General features: G+C 40.1%; 1 protein-coding gene and 2 pseudogenes across 1 annotated transcript; 1 reads left to right on the forward strand and 2 right to left on the reverse strand.

Moving 5' to 3' along the window:
- Positions 1 to 7,120: 7,120 nt before the first annotated feature.
- On the reverse strand, positions 7,121 to 10,420 carry LOC137717347 (putative disease resistance protein RGA3; annotated as a pseudogene).
- A 6,403-nt stretch (positions 10,421 to 16,823) lies between these two features.
- On the forward strand, positions 16,824 to 19,081 carry LOC137718766 (uncharacterized). Its single transcript, XM_068458304.1, has one exon. It carries the CDS (start codon positions 16,874 to 16,876, stop codon positions 18,971 to 18,973), a length of 2,100 nt encoding a protein of 699 aa, XP_068314405.1. The 5' UTR covers positions 16,824 to 16,873; the 3' UTR covers positions 18,974 to 19,081.
- Positions 19,082 to 20,228: 1,147 nt separating this feature from the next.
- On the reverse strand, positions 20,229 to 22,946 carry LOC137718087 (disease resistance protein RGA2-like; annotated as a pseudogene).
- Between the last annotated feature and the right edge of the window lie 1,263 nt (positions 22,947 to 24,209).

Consider the following 24,209-nt stretch of genomic DNA (forward strand, 5'->3'; position numbering starts at 1 on the left):
ATATATATATATTTTTCTTTTTGCACATGGTTCCGGAAGCATCATCATTGTTTTTATTATATATATATATATATATATATATATATATTTTTTTTTTTTTTTTTTTGGGATGGTGCTTTCCATCCAGATTCCATTATTATTTTTTTCTTTATATGGTGATCTGCAAGGCTGAGTTTGTGGGTGAAAACCCAGGCCGAGTCCGAGAGAAGACGGAGGAAATCTTTGGGTGTGAGTTGACAAACTTTGATTTTGTCAATCACATTCAAAGGCAGCAGCAGAGGCAAGCAGACGGATGAGATCTTTGGGTGTGAGTTGACAAACTTTGATTTTGTCAATCACATTCAAAGGCAGCAGCAGAGGCAAGCAGACGGATGAGATCTTTGGGTGTGAGTTGACAAACTTTGATTTTGTTGATCACATTCAAAGGCAGCAGCCATGGCGGAGGTGCAGAAGCAGCCAGAGCTTGAAGTAGTGCAAAGCGTCGAGCTTCATGATCGGCTAGTCGTTTGACAGCGGTCACTGAAGTTCTTCGCCGATTTTGACCACGGTGGCCAAAGTGAAGCTGAGGGACTTGCAGGCGAGGAGCTGCATGGATGGAGAGGAAGAAGTGCCTTGTCGTGTTCCGTCACTTTCTCTTAACCTCTCTTACTGACTTCATGTTCTTTTGTTGCAGAAAAAAGGGGAGCGGAGCTCTTGGATTTGATTGGAAATTCATAGGGTGGTTTAGACCATTGATCAGGACAGTACCACTGAAGTGAAGGTGCTCGCTCATCGGAGAAGAAGCTACAAGCCTCCTCACTGCTAAAGAAGTTGTGCTCCTCCACCTTCACGGAAGGCTGATAGCTCTTTTGGAACGGAAAGCAGTTCATTGACGATGATGACGGCAAGGACGACGAACAACAGTTGAATTTGAGTGAAGTGGAAGCCGGTAAGGGGAATCTTGGGGTGGAACCGGAAACGGCGCCGAAGTAGTTATTTGACGACGAGGAGCCGCTGGAGGACGAAGTTGTGGAGGTGGCAGAGGCCGAGGCGTTCAATAGAGAGTTCATTTCTTGCATTTCTCTGCTACAAGGCTCAGAGGACATGTCAGCAACAAGGGGAGCAACAGCAGCTGTACCGCCCAACCTGCTCATGCTCAGAACCTTGACTTGGAGCTGGAGGAATTTAACATAATTGATTATCTCATCCAGCATTGAAGCTTTGTCCGTCTTGTTGGCGTTGGGAACCAGCTCCTGCAGAGCCTTCATTTTCTCTGCAACTCTCTCTCTCCGTAATCTTTCGGCTATGCTGTGCGGGTCATATCCGTTGTAGTCGGAGAAATTGAGCTCCCTGGGGAAGAAACTCTGCGTCCGCTGTTGTTGTACTTGCTGCTGTAATTGTGGTACTTGAACCGAGCTTGGGTTCTCGGGTAAGCTACTGGAGCTCGGGTGGTTGTCGAACTGAATCGGCTTTGAAATGGGCTGGTTGCTGGTGCTGGTGGGTGCCGAAGCATTCACCGGGTCCTTCACTTCCACAGTGGTGGTTGACGGGTCGTTAAGCCAGAGCGAAGGGTCGTTCTCTCCCTGATCGGCGGCGGCGGCCATGGACACCAGGAAGAACCACTCAGTATCGGTCACTTCCTGATCAACGACGGCGTTGTCTGCTGACGTGTCGGCGCCAGAAATCAACGAATTCAGGTCTCGGAGGACTTTCTTGCGGTACTCTTGTTCGGCGGCGGACGTCGTCGTTTTCGCCCTGGCCTTAACCTTGTCCTGCTTGTCTTTATAAAATCCTTCGCCCCATCCAAGAACGGCGCCGGCGCTGGCGCCGGAGTAGTCGTAGGAAGACTGCCAGAAGATGGCGTAGGTCCAGCTCTCGCGCGCGTCTTCGATCAGGGCCTGGAGGCGCTGCATGAGGGTCTCCTGGTTGAAGGTGGTGGAGGCTACCTTGCTCCGGGTGTGCGCACCATGTGCAGCAGGTGGGGTTTGGCGGAGGAAAGCGAGTCAGGCTCGATGGGAGTGGTGTGGTTGAGTTAGACGCCGATTTCTTGTGAGTCGACCAGAACCAGAGGCCGAGTCGGATCGGATACAGTGCCGGAGACTGCAATCCCGCCAGAATCATACCCAATTGAGGTCTTTAATCACTTTCTCGTACTCTCGGTCTCTGACAACGAATGTGCTGACAGGGACGCCGCCTTGCCAGGGATAGCCCTGAGATCGTATTCAGAATCATCGCTGAAAACTCGACTCCGCTGGGAATTGGAGAAGCTCATCGAGGTTATCGACGAGGACTGAGCCGGAACGAGAAGAGGGTCATCGATTGAGGGCATATCGTCGCCTGTGTTGAGCTCAGAGAGCATGCTCTGGACCCACCCGGAGAGATCCGACGGATTGTAGTGGAAAATTGGGCCTGCAGCGGATCCCATTATCTGCTTCCATGATCATATGGAGGGGACGATCGATCACTCACTATTTTTTTTTATTATTATTTTTTGTTTTTTATTTTTTTATTTTTTTATTTATCTATTTTTTTATTTATCTATTTTTTTATTTATTTTTTTGTTGAGAGAGAGAGAGAGAGAGCTGGGCCTGGATTTGGGCTAGTGGAATCCGGCTGCTCGAGCGAGCTGGGGATGATGATGGCACTGGGCAGAGAATATATATATTTTTTCTAATACATAGTAACATATGTATTTTTTTTTTTTTTTTTTTTTTTTTTTTTTGAGTAGAGAATATATATATATTTTTCTAATACATAGTAACATATGTATTTTTTTTTTTTTTTTTTTGAGTAGAGAATATATATATTTTTTTCTAATACATAGTAACATATGTATTTTTTTTTTCTTTTCTTTTGTAATAAAATTGACTTTCTTTAATGAAACATTTATTTATTTATTTTGATGTGACTGTACTTGAAGTTTTGAAGTTTCAAGTTGCCTACGTACTCTTCCAAAGAAGAGATCAAGTCATAACGTAGTTCAAATGAGTGATGGTTTTTTTATGATGATTTTGCCGTACACAGTTTATGCTCTTGCGGGCCAGGAGCGTTTGGTGCCGTTTGCAGTTTCAGCTCATGCAGGCAAGGAGCTTCTTGGTGCCGTTTGCATTTTCAGCTCATGCAGGCAAGGAGCGTTTGTTGTCGCCTTTTAGGCTCGTGCGAACGAGGAGCTTTTTTTTTTTTTGAATTTGTCAAACGATCTTAGAGAGGCATTCCTTGCGATCTTCATAGCAAGGAGTCTTGACTGAGTGATTGAAGAAGTCTTTTGGGAAGAAATCGCGCATCGTAATGGCAACAGACGATCTTTGTGTCATAATTTCGTCATCCTCAACATTTTCATGTAGCTTTGAAGGTTGACGGTAGCTGCTTTGCCCCCTTTCCGTTTGGTGAACTTGTGGAGGAAACCTATGTTTCTTGTGCATTTTCTTTTGAGTGACATAAGTCCATCCTTCAACTTCACTTGACTTGACTGACATGGTTTTGGAGCATGCCCCCAGCGGTTGAGGTGAAGATTTTGAGTTCAAAGAGCCAGAAGTGACGGAGGTGTAGTTTGATTTCACCACATCATTAAGATCTAGCTCGATGATCCCTTTCTGAGCCAACTTCATGATGAGATCTTTTAGCACAAAGCACTTTTCCGTCGGATGACCAATGAAGCGGTGGAATTTACAATACCTTGGACTGTCAGTACGGTTCATCTCTTCCGGCCGTTTGCACTCAGGTAGGTCGATCACCTTTTTGTCAAGCAAGTCATCTAACATGGCAACCACGTCAGAGTCGGGGAATGGATAAGTCTTCTCCTCAAGCTCCTTCAAAGTGCGTCTACGTATCTCTTGATCACGAAAAGCTTCGGTTTGAATCGCCTTGCCTCGTGTATGGGTTTTGACTGGAGTTGTGTTGACCGTCATTGCTTCCTTGGTGGGTTTCCACGCAGCCTTATCCACCTTGGGCCCCAAAACTTTGTCATTCTTGTAGTCGGTGATCTGTTCTTTCTTCCCATGACGGGTGATGCTTAACTCCATATCATGGGCGCGGGTGGCTAACTCCTCAAATGTTCGTGGTTTGATGCCTTGAAGGATGTAGTGTAGTCCCCACTGCATGCCTTGAACGCACATCTCGATGGCGGAGGTTTCAGAAAGCCGATCTTTGCAATCCAGGCTTAATGAACGCCATCTATTTATGTAGTCGATGACAGGTTCATCTCTCCACTGTTTCGTACTGGTCAGCTCTAGCATGCTTACAGTACGACGAGTGCTGTAGAAACGGTTGAGGAATTCCCTTTCTAGCTGGTCCCAACTGTTGATAGACTCGGGTTCGAGGTCGGTGTACCAGTCAAAAGCGTTACTCTTCAGCGAACGCACGAACTGTTTGACGAGGTAGTCTCCCTCTGTCCCAGCATTGTTGCAAGTTTCAATGAAATGGGCGACATGTTGCTTCGGGTTGCCTTTTCCATCGAACTGCATGAATTTTGGGGGTTGATAACCCCTTGGCATCTTCAAAGCATCAATCTTCTTGGAGTAAGGCTTTGAGTACAGTACGGAGTCGTGCGAGCTTCCTTCGTACTGTGTCTTGATAGTGCTTGCAATCATCTCCTGTAGCTGCTGGATAGAGAGAGATCCCATGGATGTCATTGTTTGGTCTAGCTTCGGCTTCTCTTCAACTTTCTCCACTGGTGGCTCCTCTTCTTCGTCGTCTTCTTTCTTTAATAGGCCAATATTTGGGTCGACTTTCACGTCGGGCAGCGCATCTAGTTGGTTGACAAGTGCGGCAATCTGCAAGTCCTTCTCTTCCACAGTCCGTGTGAGCTTTGCGATTACTTCATTCATCTGAGCTAGCTGCTCCTCGATTGAAGTTGCTCCAGTGGTCATGACTTGCATGGTTGTACTGCCGCTTGGATCAGGGTCGAAGAGTAGGGACTCTGAGTATTTCTTCGGGCTTTCGTCTTCTTTACCTTCTTGAACCGTGATGTAGAAAACATCTTGGATCTCCTCTTCAGTGCCGTTCTCTTGAGTTTGTTGGCATGAAGATTTGCCAGTGTGGACGATGATGCGCCTCCTTACCTTCAGTGGTCCTTTTGTGTCAACCTCTAGGATTGCTTGGCGCTCCATCCTTGAAGGAATCAAGCTTCGAGCGTCGTCTTTTTCTCCTAACCCATCGAGCTTTTCTCCCTTTGGGGTTGTCTTCCTCTTTCCAAAAGGCTTACCATTATCTTCAAATATTTCTGAAGCTGATCGTTGCAGAGGAGAGATAGCTGTGTTGCTTTGTTTCTTAGGCTTTAACAACCTTTCAAAAACAGAGCTTTGGGATGTCGGCGCGTTAAGCCTCTTGAAGACAGAGGTTCGGTCTTGACCACCAATGCGATTAAGCACTGAAGTTCTGGAGCTTGAATGGCTCATCCTATTGAAGACCGACATCCGAGGGGAGGGTTTAGGCTCTTCTTGGTCTTGTTCAATGCTCACGCTGATGTGTTGAGCGCTAGCTTTCTTCACTTTGCTTGAAATCTTCACGGGTGCATTTGGTGTGAAGCCAAGTTCAGCCTTGTTGTTGTCAACTCCATAATCATGCTCTTTCAACTTCTTTTGAGTCTCGGTGAGGTCGCGATCTTTGTCGTTGACGGTGTTTGAAACCTTCTTTCCAAGATTTGAAGAGGAAGCAAAGTCATGCCTAGCCTTTGACATGAGTTCGTAGGCATTTGGGTTGAAGCCTTCTTCGGTCCTCTTAGTTGGAAGAGAGCTTGGTTTCACTTTGACGCCATGCTGTGCCTCCAGACGGTTGATGAGTCCGGCGGTTTGCAAGTTTTTCTCCTCTGCAGTCTTTATCAGCCTTGCAATTGTTTCCTTCATCTGAACCAGCTGTCTTTCAATGGAGGTAGTGCCGATAGTCATGACTTGTTCTTTGTTTGAAGCCATGGACTGTGCTTGAATATCTTGAACGGAGACAGAGATGAGAGGTAGAGATTATCCCACCGGGCGTGCCAAATTTGTAAACACGGAAAATTCCTGAAACAAGAGACAAGAATACGTGTACAAAATATATTTTTTGTATTAATGATTTTGGGGTTACAATCTCTTTGTAATTTGATCCTCTGATTCTATCTTCGTAGGGTGTAGGTTTGTGGATGAGCTGTTGATCCAAAGGGCCGTCGGGGCTTGATCTAGGGATGAACAGTTGATGAACGGATCTTCAAGGGCTTTTGGGCTTGATCTTGAAGGTTGATGGATGAGCGGATCTTCAAGGGCTTTTGGACCTAATCTTGAAGACTGATTGGATATGTGGATTTGTTGAGGTTGTTGATCCAAAGGGCCGTTGGGGCTTGATCTTAGGACGAACGGATGATGAACACTTCTCTTCAAGGGCCGTCGGGGCTTGATCTTGAAGACTGAACAGATGTCTTGAGGTTGTTGATGGATGAGCGGATCTTCAAGGGCTTTTGGGCCTAATCTTGAAGACTGGGTGTCTAGATTTCTTCAAGGGGGCGTTGGGGCTTGATCTTGAAGGTTGATGGATGAACGGATCTTCAAGGGCTTTTGGGCCTAATCTTGAAGACTGAGTGTATGTGTGGATTTGTTGAGGTTGTTGATCCAAAGGGCCGTTGGGGCTTGATCTTAGGATGAATGGATGATGAACGATGAACACTTTCCTCAAGGGCCGTCGGGGCTTGATCTTGAGTTGGTGGAAGTTCTTCAAGGGCCGTTGGGGCTTGATCTTGAAGGAGGATTTGACGAAGAACGAAGAGAGCTTTCTTGATCCTTCGGGATTTGCTTGAGAGCTTTAGAGTTTCAAGGCTTCTTCCTTTCTTTTTTTCTTCCTTCCTTCCTTTCTTTCTTCCTTTCTTTTTCTTCCTTTCCTTCCTCCCCTCTTAAATGAATGCCTTGGCCTCCTATTTATAGAATTCCAAAACTTGATTTTTGGATTTAAATAATCAGATGAAATAAATCATTTCTGCCAGATATTGACACGTGTCCTATTTGATGACCTTTCCAATTTATTTCGATTTTTCGTTGAGTCACACGCTACATGTAAAATTTATGTGACACGTAAGCGTTGAAATTTTAATTATTGGTTAACATTCATTTCACCGAAATTTCGATGTCTACAAGATGAACGCATGATATGTTTCCTAGATGGTTTATTGATATCACTACTTTCACTCAGTCGTTCCACAAAAAAATTAGAAATGAGCAGCTAAAGTTAAATAATCCTTGAAATATGTAAAGGAAGACAATTACCTTTTAAAAGAAGATTAATATGTATGCCTAGCTCGCAAATCACCAGTTGATCCACATTACTCGTATCTTTCGAAGAAGAAAAATAAGAAAATTAAACAAATTAAACAAATATGATGATAGCATACATACATGTGTAAATAAGATACATAGAGCTCAATTACCGGTATTCTGAGATTTTGATGTTTGGGATGTGAGAAATCTTGGGCCACTCCTCTCCACTGCCTTGTTCGCAGCGCTCTGAAAGCATGGGACAATCCTCAATGGTAAAATCCTGCAGTGGTGTTTTGCAGAAGAAGTCTGGCAGTGTTTTTATGCCTTTACAGTAACGAATTTGTAAAGAGGAAAGGCATGGCATGATTGAAATTTCAGAATCCTCTTTGTTCCACCCTTCCACGCCTACTTCCCACTCCTCCAACCCTGACATGTCCAGAATTTCAAGTTGTTTCAACTTTGGAAAAAATGAGGTGGATGATGATGATGTCAATGACGTTTCATCTGAGTCAACTATTCCCAAAAATTCACCACCAATCTTTTCCACCTTCTCCATTGCAAACAGAGTCAGCTTTTCAAGGTAGGGCAATTTCCCAAGAGGAGGCAAAAACTTGCACTCACTCCAGTTATATAGATAGATGATTCTTAAGTTGTGCAAAGACATCATCCAATTGGGGCAATTGGTGCCTGAATGATAAGAAATACGTAAGGATTCCAGATTGTCGTGCGGTCGTAAAGCATTCAGTATTTCTATTGTGCTCTTTGTCTGCTTGTACAAGACATCCTCAGAATTAATTTCAAGATGAAAGAATTGCTTCAGGTCCCACAACTGTGCCTTCTCAAGCTCCCTCTCGTCGTTCACATTCCCCTTCAATATTATGGTGAGACTGCCCTCAAGGTTCAAGACTCTCAGATCTCCCACTTGTAATGCTGCTCTGTCTTCATCCTCACCACAAACCACAACACACTCATCAATTCTTTTCAATTTTTTTAATCTGAGAATTCCTTTTGGCAAGTACTCCAGCTGATTACAGAGCCGAACATACAGGTGCTTTAAGCTAATCAACTTTCCCATGTTATCAGGTAGTTTTTCAAGTGAAAAACAGCAAAAAAGGCTCAAGGTATACAAATTGTACAACTCACAGAAACTGTCCGGCAATATCTTCAAATAAGTATTCCATGACAAATCAATATACCTCAAATGTATCAATTCACCAATTTCCTTTGGGACTTCACTTATGCCACAACTACTCAACTTTAATGTCCTAACACATTTCAGTTGTTGAATAAAGTTTGAGTCTATCTTAGCAAGGGATGAACCAAGATAAGAGAGTGAACGTAGGTTTTTGCTATTGTAAAATGCATTAGAAGGTGGGAGTGGCAGCGACTCACCATGTTTTGACCAAAAGGTTAAGGTCAAATGACGAACCTTTTCACCCAAACCCTCTATTTCACTGTCAACATCCGCATCAGTGATCAAACATTCATCCTTGGTGAGAGATTGCACAAAATCATGAACAATATCATGCATTTTGCAACCTGTAATTTTACCACTAACACTGTCTTTCTCCAAATCTTGAAAAAAAGACCGTGCTACTAAGTTATCAAAAATTCGTTGACCAACTTCTCCCTCATCTTTATTCCCCTTTGAATTAAGATAATCTTGTGCCATCCAAAGATTAATCAACTCATCCCTCTCAAACTTATGATCTTTAGGAAAACAAGCACAATACAAAAGGCAACATTTGACTGCTGGGGCCAAATCATAATAACTTAGAAAAAGTGATTGAAAAACTTCTTGCTCCACCTCTTCTTGATCCCATATCTTACTATTCAAGACATCTAGCCATTCCCTCCGTGTTTTCTTATTGTACATGAGACTACCTAAAGCTGAGAGGTAAGCCCTTGCATTTCTTCACAATATCCCTACTAATATCTTCAAACGCCTTGGACTCTTCTACTTCTGTATCAGCAAACACCAAGTGTTTGAAGATCGATAAACAATATACTTCACTCAACTTTTCCATATCGATCTTGTCCCTTCTTGCTCTCATCATATCAACGACCTCATGCTTTCGTGTGGTCACCAATATTCTACTGCCATGAGCACCATGCTTAATTAGTGGTGCCCTTAATTTTTCCCACTTTTTACAATCGTGGATCCACACATCATCTAGGACAAGGAGAAACCTTTTGTCCTTGATGGATGTTGACATGCGTTGCAAGACATGATGCCACTCATCCGAGCTTGAAGCATCGTCACCGCTTATAGCTTTGGCAATCTTAAACTCATCAAAAGGATCTGAGACACAAACCCACACTTTCTTCTCAAAATAGGCTTCTACATTTTTATCATTATAAACAAGTTGGGCTAGAGTTGTTTTTCCCATTCCTCCCATCCCTATAACAGGGATGGTAAGAAGCCCCCTCCGATCTTCTCTACCATTACTCAACAACTTTGTTATCAGATTGTCTTTCTCCTTTTCTCGACCAAATACCTCTGACATGACGACATCAGACGAAGTCTTCTGCCGTTCAGGTAATTCTTGATTGCCTCTTTCTATGTGTTGAAACCCATACCTTTTTCTTTGCTCATCGATCCTACTTAGTTTACCATTTAGATCTTTTATCTTACTCGCAATCTCACGGCGAGAAATCATCTGCAAGGATATGTCTTTGGCCTTGCGAAAACAAAGGCAGCTAGAGGAAACAGAGAAAGTTACCTTCTTCTTCTTCTTCTTCTTCTCCTCCTCAGGAACAACAACATCTTCACCTTCTCGTTCTTGCTTCTCAACCTGTTGTCTCAGCATGTCAGTGTTCCACTCGTCCAGCACGTCCACCATCTGCAAGGATATGTCTTTGAGCTGATCCAACCAGATCCTCACGCTGGTGTCCTTGAATTGCCTTTGCTCTGCATCTTCGAGAACGGCTTGAATAGCTCTGAGATTGCCAGCAAATTCTTCAACATCTTCCTTGGCGTCCAAAACAAGTTTCACCTCTCCGTCAACGTACTCGTAAACTGTTGAAACAAGCCGACCCAGTAGCATGGAAACGATTCCGTCAGCCATTTTTTCAGCGTCCGCAATCTGTTGACACTAAGTGGAAAAAGAAATGAAGAAGATGAAATGCAGAATGGTTTGTTGCCTCTCTTCTGTCCCGCTTATGCGATTATTCCAAGTCAATCAAGTCAATTAATAAAGTGCAGCGATTGGTTGGTGTGCTGTCATTACTCTGTGGAGGCCAGCTCCATCTCACTCCGCATAAATAAAGTAATCATGTGAAAGTTTACCAAAAAAAAAAAGAGTAATCATGTGAAAAAGAAAAGGAAAAAAAAATCATCAAGCCTTCGTTACCCTACTATTTATAAACGACAAGCGTTCAATTATTACTTGGTAATTTGCATTCAAACACTAGCTCTGTAATTTGGGCATCAAAAGAGGATTCGAATTATGTTCATCGTATATTGTTTGGTCGGTTTTCATTAGTTATTATTTTTGTTTAATTTTAAATTAAAAATTAAAATAATTTTTGATCATACGATATATAATAAATAACTAAAATATGAAAATTTCTAAGATTTTTACAATTTAAATCTGAATAGGGATTCAAATCCCTGTTTTTGAAGTTTACGTCGGCACCGCTTGTAACCATTTGTTTTTTAATCATATGCATCGTTTCCGATAGAAAAAACAATAGCTCTGTTTTTACCTTTTATTTTTTTTGTGTGGAAATTTTCTGCTGGAGCATTACCAAATTTGCTTGGTATTGTAAATGGTCTTTAATCGTTGGTTGGATTGTGCAACTTTTCTCGTGAGTATATTAGGTAGTAAGAAAATATTTTAAATAAAAAAAACAAAAATTATAACATCATATAAATTTATAAACTATTTTAAAATTAAAATAGAAATTAAAATTTAAAGCGATGTCAATCATTTCAAGTGAAGTAAATTAAATGGTAGTGCGCTGTCATATTTTGTGGAGGCCAACTCCAACCCACATCACAGAAATGAAGTAATTTTGTGTAAAAAAAAGAGAGAAAAATACCATGACTACCAAGGTGGGAGTTCTTCTCGGATTAGCTGATGTTTTTACGAAACCATTAGGCAAGAAAATGTTGAAGATGATGTTACGCAAGTAGAGAGTTATTGACATTTGCTCTTCAACTTAAGGGGTGTTAGAAAGTCACCGATGATTAGATAAGAAACTTATATATGATTGATTCTGTATGATAATTGCTAGATCCACAAGAATGTACTATTTTTCTACTCATATTTTAATTTAGATCAAAATGAAATCCAAATCCCTGTTTTTGAAGTTTATGTCGGTACGAATCAGGATTCTCTTCTAATCTAATCTAAGGATGAGAATCCTCATGATCAAAGGATGTGGACCGTTGGATTTTATCCAACAGCTATAAACAGAGAGATTCTTTTAAAGTTATAATAATCATAACAGTTATATTTTTATGCAACGATGCATATCTTTATTCTTAGATTAGAGAAGGATCCTGGTCCATGCCGGTACCACTTGTAACCACTTGTTTATTAATCATATGCATCGTTTCCGATAAATGGTGGTGTGCTGTCATATTATTCCAAGTCAATCAAGTCAATTAAAGTAAAGTAAAGTTATTGGTGGTAGGGATATTAGGAATTTTCACATTATAATCATCATCATAAATTACATGGTCAGTTTTCGTTAATTATTATTTTTGTTTAATTTTAATTTAAAAAATTCAAAATAATTTCTGGTTGCATAATATACAATAAACAGATAAAATATGAGGATCTCTAAGATCCCCATCCAAATCTCTGTTTTTAAAGTTCATGTCGGCATCGCTTGTAAACATTTGTTCATTAATCATATGCATCATTTCCGATAAAAAAAACACTAGATCTGGTTTTACGTTCTTTTTTTTTTTTTTTTTGTTGGATGTGTAAATTTTAAAGTTCAAGTCGAGTATAGAGCTATGGCTGGTACTTCTTGTGTACTTGGCTACATTTTATTTTGGAAGGTGTACAATTTACAACTGCCGCATTCTGGAGCATCTCTTTTATATTGTGATAATTAGGCAGCTTTACATATAGGGGTGAATCCAGTTTTTCATCAGAAAACTCAGCACATTGAGATGTATTCTCATTTCATCATGGACAAGATAGTTGATGGCACAAAAACCCCATGACATGTGAATTCTTCTCAAATTAGCCGATGTTTTTATGAAACTAGTGGGCAAGAAAATGTTCTAGGTGATATTACGCAAGTTGGGAGTTCTTGACATCTACTCTCCAACTTGAGGGGGTTGTTAGAAAGTCACGGTGATTAGATAGGAAACTTATATATGATTGATTCTGTATGAGAGCTACTATACACACCATGATGTCCTATTTTTCTCACCCACACTATAATTCCACCCACCGTAAAGAGTTCAAAAATTGAAATGTTATTTTTTCACCCACTATTATTCCTAAAATAACCTCTAATATATATCTAAAGTTATAAACTTATCCTCTTAGAAAATAGAATATAAACAATTATATATAAAACTAAGATTAAGGACATAATCGTTCTAAAATTTCATCTGCTTCATCTATCATAAGAAAAATACATGACTGTTTTGTATTAAGTTCGTTATTATATATCTTTTAAGGTCATTATCGGTCATTTTATAAACGGGCAAATTTGTAATTAACAAATACATTAAAACGTGGGTGGGAATATAAAACACTGAGATAGAAATAACAACACTTTTTTATATTTACATTGTATCCCTAGAATTTTGGTTTTCCCATTGTACAAGGAATCTGATACGTATATACGTACACAATTCAATGGAAATATGCATTCAAGACAGACATAATTCTCGACTGTGCCTGGCTAAATTTTGAGGATATTATTGGATCGCTGGCATCTCTTGACACTGTTTTGCCGCTAGGGGTGTTGGATGCGAGATCCCACACAACCTCCCTTGAAAGAGAGTGAGAAAGTGTTGTTAATTTAAAGGTTTCTTGGTCAAGCCTTGAGCAAGCTCTGCAAAATTACAGATTTTGCCATGAGCTCCCAATTGGATACTTGAGCTTTAGTCCTCTCGAAATTACAGATTTTGCCATGGCTCTGCAAAATTCGCTGAGTAAGCCTCTTTCAGTGTGGAAGAGAGCATCTTCGCCGCCCATTCTTGCCATGTCAGAAGTACTTTCAAACCTTTGGGCTGTTCACTGTTCATTTATGGTAAAAATAAATACCCAACAGCAAAACATGAATTAAGTGAGATGTTGGGCCTTGGTTAGGCCCAACTGCTTAATTTTGGGTCCAAACAGGGAGTTTTGGATGACGTGAGGCGGCTCCGAGGGTTCTGCCGGCATGCAAACTGGTGGCGGCGAATCTTGCCGTGATCACGATCACGGAGGAGGTGTTGAAAAAGCTCGGCGTGGACGCTTATCGCTGCATTTGTAAGGAAAACTTGTTTGTGAATGAAAAAAAAAAAAATGCAGGAGTTACCCTGCAAGCACACTTTTCACCCTCCTTGCATTGTATTCAAATATTTGAACATTTGTTATATTGTTAATGTATCTCATTGGTTGCGTTCAATTCGATTTTCGACGGACTGACTGACTGGGGTTTTTGGGTTGTTTTGAGTGGAGCAGGATGAGCGCAATTTTTGTCCGATACGCCGGCATGAGTCGCAGACGGATGATCATGCATACGAGAGCTGGAAGGAGAGGGAGAAGGAGGCCGAAGAAGATAGAAAAGGGGCTTCGAATGCGATTCGAGGTGGTGAATACATATATGTTTAATGTTTAAAGGATGATATTTGGTTCAGCAGTTTGTCAAATTTGCAGCTTCGTCCATAAATTCTTATTCATTCCGTCGCATTAAGCATGGCCGTGATTGTGTGCTCTGTTTCTCTGGTAAGGTATGTTGTGATTCAGACAAATAATACAGCAAATTTGGTTTCTCCGGTAAGGTAGTTATTTCTACTTTCGATTTTAAACTCAGTACAAATATTGGAATTGTACGTTTTTATATATCTATTTTTATCGTCGTCTTATTATATGTATATATATTTTTGACTTTATGTTACTACATAATAATTTGTATTTTCAACTTTATATTTTATACGAGTATTATACTATACTACTATATTAAGAAAGAAAGAAAGAAGGTATGAGCTTGGAAACATGAAAGATGAATCATTGCAATCCTATCGTGACGGAATGATATTCTCTTTTATGCAACCGCTCTAACTTAATTTCTTCCTTGGGTATATATATATATTTTCTCCCTATTTTCGAGTATTTTACATATAGCAAGTTATTTCAAAATTCGGAGATAAAATTTTATTAAGGAGGTAGATTGTAACGATCCATCATTAATTTTACTTTTTTATCTATAATTTTTTAAAGTGTGAATTTATGAAAATGCCCTTCGAGGTAAACCGTTGACTTTTGTTGACCACAGTGTCATGTCGCGTGAGATTTAGCCCTTGGCGTATCCTTGTAGCACACCAACACCCTTTTTCCCCAGTGAAATCTAGTTTATGAACTTGCCAGATCAGTCTATGAACTTGCCATCGGGCAAAAACAACTCGACAAGCCCGAATTGCTGTGGAAGTCATACAATGACTTTGAACTAGCAGAGAGAGAGCTTGAGGGAGCCAGAAATCTGTACAGGCGACTCTTAGAACGGACCCAACACGTTAAAGTCTGGATCAGTTACGCAGCATTCAAGGCATCGGCTATTGCGGGAGGAGACGGAATGCGCTCAGAAGATGTTATTGAGCAAAAGAAACAATGCATTCAGCGCGCCAGAAGGGTTTTCGAGGGAGCGTTGGACGATTTTAGAACATCAGCGAATACTAGGTTCTAATAAAATCTCTGCAGAAACAAGCAATGAAAAGTAATAAATCCTCAACATCATGACTTGTATCTCCTACGGATTTCACAGGAACGACAAGCCATTCAAGAAACACGAAAGAAGCTATGAGATCAAGAAAAAAGGATAATCATAAAATGATGCACATATTATGTGCCATGTTTTGGAAGAACCTGAAGACGCTACTGAGGTTAAGTCCCTTGCTCAAACTCATACAGACCAGATTATGGAGAATCAGGTACATGTTACCATTGACATCGAACGGAAAGATGGAAAATGGGTGAAACTACTGAAACACTGCATCTACCGGTCCCCGTCCATTTCATTTCATGCAGTCAGTAGCTCACGTTATAAAGACAAGCTCCAATGAAACACGCCATTTACAGAACAATTAAGTATTCCAAAGTATCAACAAACCCACAGCAGAAATCATCGAATACTCCTCGCAAAGCCAACCACACACAAAAAAACCCAACAAACCCATTTCATAACGTTCCACTAAAATCAAGAAATCCATACACAACAAACACAATGCTTACCCAAAACGCTTAGCAAGATATAGAACTTTAGCACAACGGGTTAATCCGACTCACTGATCTTTCAACTAAAAATTTCCATCTGGGTACTTTCAGACGAACCCAAAAAACCATCCAAAAAATTACATATATAGAGCAGCAGTGTGATAGCTCACTGGAAAAATAAAAAACGCAAGAATAGTAAAATTAAGAGCAATTAAAGGAGAAAGGCAGAGAATTTGGACCTTGGGGAGGTCAATATGCTCATAAAGAGTCCAACCGGACGAACAATCATGATCCTCGCAGCTGTGGTCGTGCAGGCAAGCCATCTCTCTTTCCCTCTGTTACTGAATTTCTCACAAAAAAATTACGAAAGACGAGTGAAGAAGAAATAGAAGCAACCAGAAATAAGAGCCGAGCCGAGCCGTCGCGTTTTTAAGAGTAAATTACATTTTAACCCTGTAGCGAATTTCATCTTTTTTTGTTCCTTACTAAATGAGTAAATTGTAATAATGATCCTTCAACTTTAATCAAATTAGAACAATAGTCCATCAACTAAAAATTCATTACCATTGGTTCCTCAAGTCATCAAAATGTGTAGATCTGGTCATTTTCGTCAACTTCGTTAGAATTTTATCAAAATGAGTTATGTTTGCTCATCAAAATGTGTAGATCTGGTCATTTTCGTCAATTTCGTTAGAATTTTATCAAAATGAGTTATGTTGGAAGGATTATTGTTGCAATTGGGGTCCCTCAACTCATCAAAACGTGTAGCTATGGTCATTTTCGTCACATTCGTCACATTTGTATCAAAATGAGCTATGTTGGAAGGACCATTACTACAATTTAGTTAAAGTTAAAGGATCATTGCTCCAATTTGGTTAAAGTTGAGGAACAATTTCTCCAATTAAATTAAAATTGAAGAACTAATGGTAATGAATTTTTAGTTAAGTATGCACGTTTTGATAAATTGAAGAATTAATAATAATAAATTTTTAGTTATGAAACCATTGATGTTGAAAAAAAAAACGTTACTACAATTTACCCTTACGAAATTGGCACAAAAGTAAAGGGAACATAGGGGAACTCCTAGTCCAATTTTATCGCGGACTCAATTTCCTGTTTGATTTGGGATTCTCGATTTCCTATTTGATTTGGGACGCTCAGTCTCTTATATATTGTGATTTTCGTAACCATAATTAAAAATCACACCTCTCATTCTTTCCTTTCCACACTTTGATTTGGGGTTTTTTCGAATTCGAGTTCAAGCTTTTTAGTTTCTAAAGAATTATGGCGAAGGACAACAATGGCTACAAGGACACCGATGACAAGCTGCCGCGGGCGAGAAGGGTTAAGAACAAAGCCCCAGCCCCTGTCCAAATCACCGCAGAGCAACTCCTCCGCGAGGCGCGTGAGGGTCAGGAGGGTGAAATCCGTCCTCCCCAACAGCAAATAAATGATGCTACCGAGCTTGCTGATTTTCGCCTCCGAATGCGCAAGGGATTCGAGGACCAAGTCCGGCGCCAAAAGCAGAATGCCCGCGTCTGGATCAAGTATGCTCGGTGGGAGGAGTCCCAGAAGGAATTGGACCGTGCACGCTCTGTTTGGGAGCTGCTACTTGAGGTAGATTATCGAAACCACACCGTCTGGGTCGAGTATGCCACGATGGAGATGAAGAATAAGATGATCAACCATGCGAGGAATGTGTGGGAGCGTGCTGTGCAACTCTTGCCGAGGGTGGATCAGCTTTGGTACAAATATATTCACATGGAGGAGATGATAGGGAATGTAGCTCGTGCTCGGGAAATATTTCGGAGGTGGATGGATTGGATGCCGGACCGGCAAGGCTGGATCGAATTCATCGAGTTTGAGCTTCGGTATAATGAAGTAGATCACGCGAGAGCGATTTTTGAGCAGTTCGTACAATGTCATCCAAAAGCTGACGCTTGGATTCGGTATGCCAAGTTTGAGATGAAGAATGGTGACCTTGCAAGGGTAAGGGATGTGTTTCAGACGGCAGTGGATATGCTAGACAATGATGAGGGGGCCGAACAGTTGTTTCTGGCTTTTGCTGAATTTGAAGAAGGGTGCAAAGAAATCGAGCGTGCGAGGAGTATTTATAAGTTAGGGCACGATCGTATACCAAAGGGAAAGGCTGATTCTTTATATAGGATGTTCGAGGAATTTGAGGAGCGGTATGGGGACAGACAAGCGATCGAGGATGCAATTTTGAACAAGGCAAGGTTCAAGTATGAGCAGGAGGTTAGGAAGAATCCTATAGATTATGATGCCTGGTTTGGTTATATAAGGCTAGAAGAAAATGCAGGGAACAAAGAGAAGATTAGACAAGTTTATGATCGAGCGATTGCCAATGTTCCACCGGCTCAAGAAAAGCGGTATTGGCAGCGCTACATTTATCTATGGATCAACTATGCACTGTATGAGGAGATTGATGCTCGCGATGAGGACCATGCACGCGTTGTCTATAGAATGTGCCTTGAACTGATTCCTCATAAGAAGTTTACATTTGCAAAAATGTGGATTCTCGCAGCCGAGTTTGAGATCCGACAACTGAAACTCGAGTCTGCACGTAAGATACTTGGTACTGCAGTTGGCAAGGCAGCTAAAGGCAAGATATTTAAAAGGTACATTGAGATTGAGTGGCAACTATGTAATGCTGATCGCTGTCGGAAACTGTATGAAAAGTATCTGCATTGGTCGCCAGAAAATTGCTACGCGTGGATCAGGTATGCAGAGTTTGAGAAAAAAATTTGCGACACAGAACGAGCTAGATCAGTTTATGAACTGGCCATCGGGCAAAAACAACTCGACAAGCCCGAATTGCTTTGGAAGTCATACATTGACTTTGAACTAGCAGAGAGAGAGTTTGAGAGAGCTAGAAATCTGTACAGGCGACTCTTAGAACGGACCCAACACGTTAGAGTCTGGATCAGTTACGCAGCATTCGAGGCATCGGCTATGGTGGGAGGAGACGGAATGCGCTCAGAAGATGTTATTGAGCAAAAGGAACAATGCATTCAGCGCGCCAGAAGGGTTTTTGAGAGAGCGTCGGACTATTTTAGGACTTCAGCACCGGAACTTAAGGAACAAAGAAGTATGCTGCTAGAACAATGGCTGAACATGGAGAAGGAGAAGGAGTTTGGGGATTTCGGTGTTGTTAAGTTGGTGCAAGCGAAGCTGCCGCGGAGATTAAAGAGGAAGAGGCCAATAGTTATTGAAGATGGTGGTTCTGCAGGGTTTGAAGAATATATTGATTATCTTTTTCCAGAAGAAGCTCTTAACACGAACTGCAAGCTCTTCGAAGCTGCCTACAATTGGAAGAGGAGAAAAGATTCTTCTGCGGAGGATGGCGAAGATAAAGAAACATAGCACATTGTATATTTCGGGGATGAGAATCGTTTAGAAGTGATTTTAATTTTAGACTTTTTTTTTATTAAAAGCACTTGTAAAAAATGGAAATTTTAGACTTTTTTTTTAGGAGTCACGTGCTTTGATACAGCGTTGGGCACGGCCAAGTTAACTAAAATTGTAACTCTATCTGTAACTAACTTCTTGTATGATGAAAATTTAACTTCATTCATTAAGAAAAATCACCATGAAAGAGCACAGGTCCAATGCCGTCAGCTTCAATCCATTTCTTGCCACCGTCAATCCATTTCATGCCAGTCAATGCCGTCAGCTTCTCTGTTGACATGATGATTGTATCTGACCTGTTGAAAAATCACAATGAAAGAGCACAGGTCCAAGCAGCGAGGAGTCAGCAGGGAAGGCTTTGAGGAATCACTTTCCAATGCCTGCCAAGTTCTCATGACATTGGTGAAGATGATCAAAATTTCAATTGAATCTTCAGTTATGGACGTTGATAGTCGACTTCACGCTTTTAGCGCGCTTTGACAGAATTCCTGAAACGATAGACGGATTCCCGATTCAACATCTCTAATACATTGTCCTAGTCTAAGAAAACAACTATATTATACGTAGATTAAAGTCAAACAACAAACCTCACGAGAAACTTAAGGGTGACTTTAATCGACGCTCCTTAATTTGGCTCACATATGCTCAGTCTCTCATATGTTATGCGAAAACTTGAGCAGCTAAGATTAGCAAATCTCTGCGTCGTGGGAATTTGATATCAAATTTGTACATACGGCTGCATAATTACCTAATCGCGTGTCATAAATCAGTTACATGAAATGCACGATAAAAATATCACAACTATTCACTCAGTCGTCTTGCAGAGAAATTAGAATTGAGTGGTTTGAAGTTAAATAATCATTACTAATTTGATAGGGAACTATTATTGACACTCCAAAAATATCATTATACACTCCTTCACAAGTGTATTTTTCTTTCTAAATATAGAAAGTTTGGAGTGCAAATGAAAATTTTGGTGTCAATACCAATTCTCATTTGATAAATATATATATATATGAAAAGGAAAGAAAATACCTTTTCAAAGAAGATTAATAGGTATGACTAGCTCGAGAGTCACCACTTGATCGACATTGTTTATGTCCCTTGAAGATTATCTGAATTAAGAAAAAAGAAAAATAAGCAAATTAAACAAATATGGTGATGATAGCATACATAAATGTGTAAATAAGATAGACAAAGCTCAATTACCTTAAGGATAAAAGATTTTGATGTTTGGGATGTGAGAAATTTTGTGCCACTCCTCTCCACCACCATGTTTACAGCGCTCTGGAAGCATGGGACAACCCTCAATGATAAGATCCTGCAGGGGTGTTCTGCAGAGGAAGTCTGGCAGGGTTTGTATGTAGTCGCAGTCACTAATTTCTAAAAAGGAAAGACATGACATGATTGAAATTTCAGAACCCTTTTTGTTCCACCCTTCCACGCCTACTTCCCACTCTTTCAATGCGTCCATGCGGCTAATATTGAGTTGTTTCAACTTTGGAAAAAATGAGGATGATGATGATTTCAATGAAGTTTCACCTTCGTCAACTATTCCCAAAAATTCACCACCAATCTTTTCTAAATTCTCCATATTCCATAGAGTCAGCTTTTCAAGGTAGGGCAATTTCCCAAGAGGAGGCAAAAACTTGCACTCACTCGAGTTATATAGACTAATGATTCTTAAGTTGTGCAAAGACATCATCCAATTGGGGCAGGTGGTGCCTAAATGATAAGAAATGTTTAAGGATTCCAGATTTTTGTGCGGTCGGAAAGCATTTAGTATTTCTATTGTGCTTTTTGTCCGCTTGTAAAAGACATACTCAGAATTAATTCCAAGATGACATAATTGCTTCAAGTCCCACAACTGTGCCTCCTCAAGCTCCATCTCATCTTTCACATTCCCTTTCAGTTTTATGGTGAGACTGCCCTCAAGGTCCAAGACTCTCATATCTCCCACTTGTAATGCTGCTCTGTCCTCATCGTCACCACAAACCACAACACTCTCATCAATTATTTTTAATTTTTTTAATCCCCGAATCCTTTTTGGCAAGTACTCCAGCCAATTACAGCCATAAACATAAAGGTACTTCAAGCTAATTAACTTTCCCATGTTATCAAGTAGTTTTTCAAGTGACCTGCAATAACAAAGGCGCAAGGTATACAAATTGTACAACTCACATGTACTGTCCGGCAATATCTTCAAACCATCATTCCATGGTAAATCAATATGCCTCAAATATATCAATTCACCAAATGACGAACCCTTTCACCCAATGCCTCTATTTCATTGTCAACACCCTCAACATCGATGATCAAACATTCGTTCTTGGTGAGAGATTGCACAAAGTCATGAACGATATCATGCATTTTGCAACCTATAACTTTACCACTGACACTATCTTTATTCAAATCTTAAAAAAAAAGACAGTGCTACTAAGTTATCAATAATTTCTCGACCAACTTCTCCCTCATCTTTATTTCCTTTTGAATTAAGATAATCGTGTGCCATCCAAAGATTAATCAACTCATCCCTCTCAAAATTATAATATTTAGGAAAACTAGCACAATACAAAAGGCAACATTTGACTACTAGGGCCAAATCATAATAACTTAGAAAAAGTGGTTGCAAAACTTCTTGCTCCATCTCTTCTCGATCCCATATTTTATTATTCAAAACATCTAGCCATTCCCTCCTTGTTTTCTTATTATACATGAGACCGCCTAAAGCCTTAGCAGCGAGAGGTAAACCCTTGCATTTCTTCACAATATCTTTACTAATATCTTCAAACGCCTTGGACTCTTCTACTTTTGTATCAGCAAACGCCATGTGATTGAAGATTGATAAACAATATTCTTCACTCAACTCTCCCAAATTGATCACGTCACTGCTTGCTCTCATCACATCAACAACATCGTGTTGTCTTATGGTCACCGATATTCTACTAGCATGACCACCACTTTGAATTAGTGTTGCCCTTAATTTTTCCCACTTCTTACGATTGTGGGTCCACACATCGTCTAGGACAAGGAGAAACCTTTTACCCTCGATGGTTGTTGACATGCATTGCAAGACGCGTTCCAACTCATTTAAGCTTTGGGCATCATCACCGCTTATAGCTTTGGCAATCTTAATCTCATCAAAAGGATCTGAGACACAAACCCACACTTTCTTTTCAAAATAGGCTTTAACCTTGTCATCATTATAAACAAGTTGGGTTAGAGTTGTTTTTCCCATTCCTCCCATCCCTAGAATAGGGATGATAAGGAGCCCCCTCCGATCTTCTCCACCATCACTCAACAGCTTTGTTATCAGAGTGTCTTTTTCCTTTTCTCGGCCAAATACCTCTGACATGACAACAAAAGATGAAGTCTTCTGCCGTTCAAGTAATTCTTGAATGCCTCTTTCTATGTGTTGAAACCCATACCTTTTTCTTTGCTCATCAATCACACTTAACTTATCGTTCAAATCTTTTATCATACTTGCAATGTTACAGCGAAAAATCACCTCTTTGGCTTTGCGAAAACAAAAGCAGCTAGGGGAAACAGAGAGAGTTACCTTCTTCTTCTTGTTAGAAACAACAGCATCTTCACCTTCTCGTTCTTGCTACTCAACTTGTTGTCTTAGCATCTTAGTGTTCCACTCGTCCAACACGTCGACCATTTGGAAGGATATGGCTTTGAGCTGATCCAACCAGATTCTCATGTTGGCGTCCTTGACTTGCCTTTGCTCCGCATCCTCTAGAACAGCTTGAATAGCTTTGAGATTGCCAGCAAATTTTTCAACATCTCTCTTGGAGTCCAAAACAAGTTTTACCTCTTTGTCAACGTACTCGTACACTGTTGAAACCAGCTGATCCAATAGCATGGAGATGATCCCGTCAGCCATTTTTTCAACGTTCGCAATCTATTGACGGTGGAAAAAGAAATGAAGAAGACGAAATGCAGAATGATTGTAGCGTTGCCTCTCTTCTATCCAGCTTATATGATTATTCCAAGTCAAATAAAGTAGAATGGTTGGTGTGTTGTCATGTTTTTTGAAGGCCAACTCCAACTCGCACCACAAAAAAGGAAAAAAGAAAGATATGGAGAACTAATTAAAAGTTCAAAACTTTAGTCTTAAAAGAAAAAATGAAAAATGACAAATAAATGTGTAGTGAATAATACTAAGGAAAGGTAAAAATGTGGTTTTTCATTAAAAATGAACAGTACCGGGAGTGTTTCATTAAAATTTCCAAAAAGATAAGGAATTGGATCCCATCCGGATCTACTTTGTTGGGATCCTAGGGATCTCCACATCTTAGTCATTCATTGTGTATTGTGTAGTCAGAAATCATTTGACTTTTTTTATTTAAAATTAAACACAATAATATTTGATGAAAACTAACTATACAATGTATAATAAATGGTTAAGATGTGAGGATCCTTAGGATCCTTACAAAGTAAATCCGGAGAGAATCCTCCTTCAAAAAATAAAGCCTTCATTACCCTACTATTCATGAAAGACAAGCGTTCAAATTATTACTTTGAGAATCCTCTTCCAAAAAATAAAGCCTTCATTCCATACCATTTATGAAAGACAAGCTTTCAATTATTACTTCTTTTTATTTTTGGTGAATTATTACTTTTTTTCTTTTTCTTAACAAACGATATTTGTACATTAAAGGAAAGGAAGTGCACTTTGAAATTCGTCATTGATTAGAATTGAATCTAAGACTTCTCATTCACAAGTGAAAAGAAATATCAAGAAATTTGTATTCAATTATTACTTGGTAATTCGTATTCAAATACTAGCTCTGTTTATGGAGTTTACGTATCTAATCTATGTCAGCACCGCTTGTAATTTTTTGTTTATCAGTAAAACCATGCTATCGTTTTTGATAAACCATAGCTATGTTTTTAGATTTTACCTTAATCGTCTGATCTCTTTTCTTTTGTAAATTTTCAGCCGGAGCATTGCCAAGCTTTGGTATTGTTCGTCTTCTTTATTTGTTGGTTGGGTTGTGCAACTTTTCCCATGGGGTTTCAGTTGTAATAAGTAGTAAAAAATTAGATTTGTTTGGTTTAATTGATTTAACAAACAAATTTCGAAGTTTAAAATAATTTAACGGCAATCAATACTAGGGTGAGTATCACTCTCACTTAAGGAGTGGGCAAAAATGCACTCCTAATTTATTGATATTGTTATGCA

The sequence above is a fragment of the Pyrus communis genome, chromosome 15 (assembly GCF_963583255.1).
Source record: "Pyrus communis chromosome 15, drPyrComm1.1, whole genome shotgun sequence".
Taxonomy (NCBI): Eukaryota; Viridiplantae; Streptophyta; class Magnoliopsida; order Rosales; family Rosaceae; genus Pyrus; species Pyrus communis.

Bases quoted from the DNA above. Each gene is read 5' to 3' on its own strand.
- LOC137718766 (XM_068458304.1), top strand. From the start codon at position 16,874: ATGGCGAAGGACAACAATGGCTACAAGGACACCGATGACAAGCTGCCG.